The sequence below is a fragment of the Lactuca sativa genome, chromosome 2, assembly GCF_002870075.4.
Source record: "Lactuca sativa cultivar Salinas chromosome 2, Lsat_Salinas_v11, whole genome shotgun sequence".
NCBI classification, from domain to species: domain Eukaryota; kingdom Viridiplantae; phylum Streptophyta; class Magnoliopsida; order Asterales; family Asteraceae; genus Lactuca; species Lactuca sativa.
Window position 1 is genome coordinate 146,102,787 of NC_056624.2, and position 6,109 is coordinate 146,108,895.

Below are 6,109 nucleotides of genomic sequence, written 5' to 3' on the forward strand. Positions count from 1 at the left end.
ATCAACCTTTCTATTTTCTTCATCTGGTTTTCTTTTTTCACGTTTTTGATAAACGAATGGTTGCTTAGACTTCATCACTACAAGTTCATAAGTTTCAACTTTCAACATTCAAGAAATTCGAATAAACATAATTTGATAAACAATTTTACAATAAACATAAACTCATAATTTAAACTACTAAACTGGTTTCTATGAATTTTAGAAACTAATTCATTCATTCACTATTCTATTAAACTGATTTCTATAGTAGATAAACTGATAATAAAATATTAAATTCATTAAATATTCTGTTAAACTGATAATCTATGAAAGTATGAATCATTCAAGTATTCAATTGACAACTATAAACTTGATAATCCTCAATTTCTCATAAATATGACCTGATTGGTTGATTAGCAGGAGATGATTGACCCTTGATAATCCTCAATTTCTCATACAAGATCGTCGACCCTTGTTGAATGAGTGAATGGCGCTAAGCCGCTGAGTTGTTGTCTTGTTGTTGCTGAATGCTTGAATCAGTGAATCGCTTTCACGATTCACCCTTCTCCTGTCTTTGCCGATCACTTTTTTTTAAATGAACGAACGAGTACTAATCGATGATCGTGAATCGTGATGTGGCTTCCCGCTTCAGTGCGTGCCTTCGTTCAATCAATCAATTCATATTAATAGGCTGCAAATTGCCGATTGTGTACACTACCAAAAAAAATTGGCCCTTTAAGATTTTGAGCATGTTCCAATGCCTATATTGCACATGGGCTAAGCCGACACTAAGTGATTACGTATTTCTATGTGTTTTCGATTGTGTGTCTTCGTACATGTTTGTGTAAGTGTGTGATTGTGAACAGGAGTCAGAATGGAGTACAAAACCATAAGAGTAGGTAGAGGAGGATGTCATCCATGAGCAATCAACGAGGAAGAAGAGAAGAGAGATTGATGAAAGGATAACATTACCTTCGACATTAAGTAATGATGAACGCAACATCAAATGCGAGGAATTAAGCTCCAATTGAGGTTTTTCGAACCCTAATCACACCTTAATCAATCAAACTTCGGGGAAATGATAATTGAAGCTTCAATTGGGATAAATAGGGCTTCAAACTTTAGAACACGGTACTGAAGTGAACGAAGGTGAAAGTGGTGATGTTCGATGTGGTAGCAGCGCCAGGAAGAATCGTCGACGGAAGACGGAAAGCGAGGTAAGGATGGTGGTGGTGGTCGATACAGACAAAGGAAAGTGATGTGAGGTCTGTATAGCATAAATACGTAATGGAGATGATAACCACAGTTTGCATTTATTTTTTAGAATTTCACCCTCAACTAATCGTACTTAAGCTATTACCCTTTCATCTTTTAATCATTTCCGCTAAGAACCTTACTAGGATTGTTATTACTCCGAAACCCTTTATACCAAATTACGAAATTACCCTAACATCAAATGGGTAAAAGTCACTACTTTGAGAAGCTATGTAATGACACCATACTATCTAACACTATATCATTAATGTGAAATTACCATAATGCTCTTTAATCGAACAAACTATCATCGTGGCCATTTACATAATATGAGTTTATAGTTCTCCTTTTTGCTTTTAAATTTATAATGAAATTTGTTTGGTGATCATTATTATATGGTCCTAACTTTTTTGCGATTTTCAATCATATATTCAATAACTATAATTGTAGTTACTATTTTTTTAAACTCATAAATATATAAATAGCCAGTGACTACTATGTTTGGTCAATAATTCTTTAATTCAGTGACCATTATTTTTGATCACCGGGTATTCAATTAAGTGACCACTATTTTTGGTCACTAAGTCTCCAATGCCACTATTTTTAATCATTAACCCTCCAATCCAGTGACCACTATTTTTTGTCACTAAGACTCCAATATAGCGACCACTATTTTTGGTCACTAATACTTGCTATGACATACATTTAAACTTTATTCTACATTTTAGTGATGGGTGAGTGACGACCATCCTGATTAAATTTGTAGGATTACCAAAATTTAGTGTGGTGACTAAATGATGTTATTAGTGACCAAATTTTAGTCCGTCACTAAAATAGAGTTTTCTTGTAGTGGATCTTTAATCATATATATCAAAGACATAAGACATATGCGAGATAACATCAAGATATATGATAATAGTATCTTCGATATCACTCAAGAGGTTTACTGTTATTCAAGATATTGAACATAGTAAAAATAAATGTAGAATATGTCCATACCAATAGTTATAAAAAATTAACAAATGAGTTTCACTTAGATCGATTTTGTCCTTTTGGGCCTTGATGATTGCGTTTTTGTGTTCAACTCAATTGTCTCATGGACATCGTTACAACTAGGGATGAGTAAAGGTGGATACTCTCCTTAATTATCAGGAACCGGAACCGACAATTCCTAAAATGTTTGCATCAAGAACCGGCGGCAAGCTGTTCCAATACCGGATAGCCGGTTCATTAAATTGTTAAATTTTTAAAAACTTATAAAAGTATATCTATTATACACTTACAAGAAGTTATCGAAAACATCAATATATAATTCGCTACGTATTAAAAATCAGGATTAGAAAATATCATTAGCTTCAATAACATGACGAAAAAATATGTGCATGTTTCTTAAAACCCTTAAAGGTTCAAAAAAATTACTCAAAATCTACAATTTTAAATGGTGTTATTCAACATAACAAATAAAGTATCGTTACCTCTGTTACCACCACCTCTTCTGTCATAGATTGTCATAATCAAATATGATTACTCAATCTATGTATGTATATATATATATATATATATATATATATATATATATAATTATTTATGATTAGGCATATACGTATAAAGATATATAAGCATATATGATTATACCTCTCTGCCATATAATCATTTATAATTATACATACCTTGAAGCTGCCGGTACGCTCGAGCAAAAGAGTAGCGGTTCTATAAAAATAAGAACTGGAACCGAAACCGCTTAAAGTGGTTCGGATTCGGGAATCGGCGGTTCCAAAGCATTTCCAGTTCCGGCTACCCAACACTAATATACCTGAAATTAATATACCAGGTACCCGGCAGACGGGATGGAACCGATTTTGAGATTTGGTTTTATAGTAGTGAAACTAAAATCACTAATACTCGTCTCATGAACATTCTTATATACCCAAAAAACAAAAATTAAAAAATTGAAATTGTTTTTTATGCGTCGTAGACGTGTGTTTTGATGGAGTTAATTAATTGGACTAACTATGCAAAAGAAATTGAATTATAAATCGGAATAATCATGCCAAACAAGCACGCACATGCACCATTCATTTATGTAATTTACCATGCATTATATATAGATAGCTCCATGCATGCCACCATTTATTCATAGATCTCTATTTTTGATGAAATGATCGTTAACGAGGCCGGTACTACGGATGAATTATTGGCACTAGCTAACCTTGCTATGCGATGCTTGTGTATAAAGGGGAAAGATAGGCCCACGATGATGGAAGTTGAACACGAATTAGAATCCATAAGGACATCACACTTTCCATCTACGGTTCAAGCTAATATAGACCACGTGATGGGCAAGGGCAAGGGCAAGCAGGTATTAAGGATGCCAACTACTACTGAATCATCAACAACCACATTCAAGAGTTTTAATTTACCATGCATTATATATAGATAGCTCCATGCATGCCACCATTAATTATTCATAGATATATGCTCACAGTTTTTGTATTAATCGTCGTTTCTCACTCGTTCAAAAAAAATAAAGCATCCATTTAATCTCACGAAAATGAAGTTATTCCAAGCTTACCACTTACTCATCTTCCTTTTATTAAAAACAACATCAGCAAGTGATCCAAAATATACCAAGCCGGGTTGCCAAGTTATGTGCGGGGATGTGATAATCCCCTACCCTTTTGGGATTGGGGTAAATTGTTCTGTGAGTGAACGGTACAATGTTGATTGCAACCGGTCGACGCCATATCTACCTGCACTCAACAACGTGCAGGTATTAGAAGTAAACTTAGAATACCAAACCGTAACAGTTAATGTCTCAATGATTTCCGACTGCCACAATCTTATCCGTACTAGCAGTCAAATCTTGGGCATTGAACTTGGTGAAAGCAGCCCATTTCTTTTTTCCAGATTACACAACCTGTTTGTTGTAGAGGGTTGTGGTAATGCGGTCATCTTGGACCAAGGGACTGCAGTCACCGGTTGCTCAACAACTTGTCGCAATGAGAGTGTTGGCGTGAAAGACAGGTGCCTTGGCATTACTTGTTGCCAAACAAGACTTCCTTATTATCTTGAGAGTTATTGCATGGATCTCACCGGTTTGGAAAGGCAGGGTGGGGATGAAGCTTGTGGGTCTGCCTACTTGGTGGACAAGAAGTCATATGATGAGGGAAGGTTTTCTAGCAAATCTGTTGCCGGGGACAACACTTACATCCCCATATCACTGCTGTGGACTTTGTCAGAGCGTGAGTTCAGTCGAATAAAGTGTTGTTCGATGGGGTTTAATCTCAAAGCTGATACGGGTAATGGTGGTTCAATCAAGTCGTGGAAATGCGTTTTTCCAATGGGCAATAAAGGAAGTCCTTATTTAGTTGATGGATGCTACGGTATGTAATTTTGTATTTGGTATTTAAGTTTTTGTTTTACTTTTCTAGCGTACTTGTGTACCGGTGAACATTTTTTAACAAGGCACATTTTCTTATATGACGTGCTTTCAGATGATGAAAAATGTGCAAGGTGCGCAGAGGATGGAGGTGAGTGTGAATACTATGATGTATATGATGATTATGACAGGATTAGCGAATTCGAGTTCGTTTGTTCTCACGTCATGAAGGGTAATCGAAGACATTCTAAACCCACGTTATCCATTCACTAATAAAGAAGATGTTTAATAAAACGGTTTATTTTATTTTTTGATGCGGTTATTAAACCGCTTCAGAAAATATAGCATTATAAAATAGTGTTGTTTTTTGAGGCGGTTCTTAAACCGCCTTAGAAAATGTCCAAAACCGCCTCATAAAAATAGCTTCATAAATGATACTTATTTTTTAATGCTGTCCAGAACCGCCTTATAAATTATACTTATTTTTTGATGTTGTCCAGAACCGCCTTATAAAATATAGCTTTATAAAATAGAGTTATTGAGTTATTTTTTGATGCTATTAATAAACAGCCTTAGAAACAATTATTTTTTGATGCTGTTATTAAACAGCCTTAAAAAATAGAGTTATTTTTTTATGCTGTTATTTTTTGATGCTGTTATTGAACAGCCTTAGAAAATAAACGGCCTTTTAAAATACAATACGAATTGCAACATAAAATATCATAAACTGCTTGATTTACAATACAGAAACAAAACAACAAAAAATCATAATAGATGTAAAGGCACAAACCATACAAGAGATTCAAATTATCTTAATAAAAATTCACATTCTTTTCTAACCTGTGACATCCCCAATCTCACGGCCAGAAAAGACCGGTTTGTTTATGCTTTATAAAAATCAGAGTACTTCATTTTATAAAAAGGTTGCGGAATTTGTTCCCAAAAAAACATGGTAAATACGTTATTAAAACATTTTCGAAGAAACGTATTTATTTCATTTTAAAACGTTTGGGATGTCATCGTTAATACAGAAACATAAGCATAAACAGAACTTACAATTATTTACACTAGTGATCTACATCTCTTTAAATCTCTCTGTGTAATGTGACTTTATATCAACACCTGTGATATAAATAAACTGAGTGGGTCAGGTTGGGAAACCTGGTGAGTACATAGGGTTTTCAACCCACAATAATATAATTATTATGTTCAATCATCAAACAGTTAACCCAATTACCCATCCCCATTATCTTCTTTATTCTTTAAGGGTCTCCCCTAAGAATCAACTATTTCTCGTTCATTCATTCCTAAGGATCATCCTAAGGAAACAACATGAAGTCCATTGTTGCCAATGACACTTTGGTCAAGCGCAGCTGCTAATCTTGTCACTTAGGCGCAGCTGCCAGAATTGTGACATTTTCTATGAGGTGCTTCTGCCGGTATTGACCTTTAAACGCTACTGTCATGGTCATAAGGCTCCCCATTAGGCGCAGCTGC

The 6,109-nt window shown here is 34.8% G+C and overlaps 1 protein-coding gene across 1 annotated transcript; it reads left to right on the top strand.

The window, feature by feature from the left end:
* Window positions 1-3,856: 3,856 nt before the first annotated feature.
* Window positions 3,857-5,017, top strand: LOC111885133 (wall-associated receptor kinase-like 1). Its single transcript, XM_023881415.3, has 2 exons — window positions 3,857-4,616; window positions 4,728-5,017. Exons 1-2 carry the CDS (start codon window positions 3,881-3,883, stop codon window positions 4,883-4,885), a joined length of 894 nt encoding a protein of 297 aa, XP_023737183.1. The 5' UTR covers window positions 3,857-3,880; the 3' UTR covers window positions 4,886-5,017.
* The last annotated feature ends 1,092 nt before the right edge of the window (window positions 5,018-6,109 follow it).

Excerpts from the sequence above, each read along its gene's own strand:
- LOC111885133 (XM_023881415.3), top strand. The coding sequence starts at position 3,881 with ATGTGCGGGGATGTGATAATCCCCTACCCTTTTGGGATTGGGGTAAAT. Across the intron at positions 4,617-4,727 it reads TTTAGTTGATGGATGCTACG|ATGATGAAAAATGTGCAAGG; the intron begins GTATGTAATTTT and ends ACGTGCTTTCAG.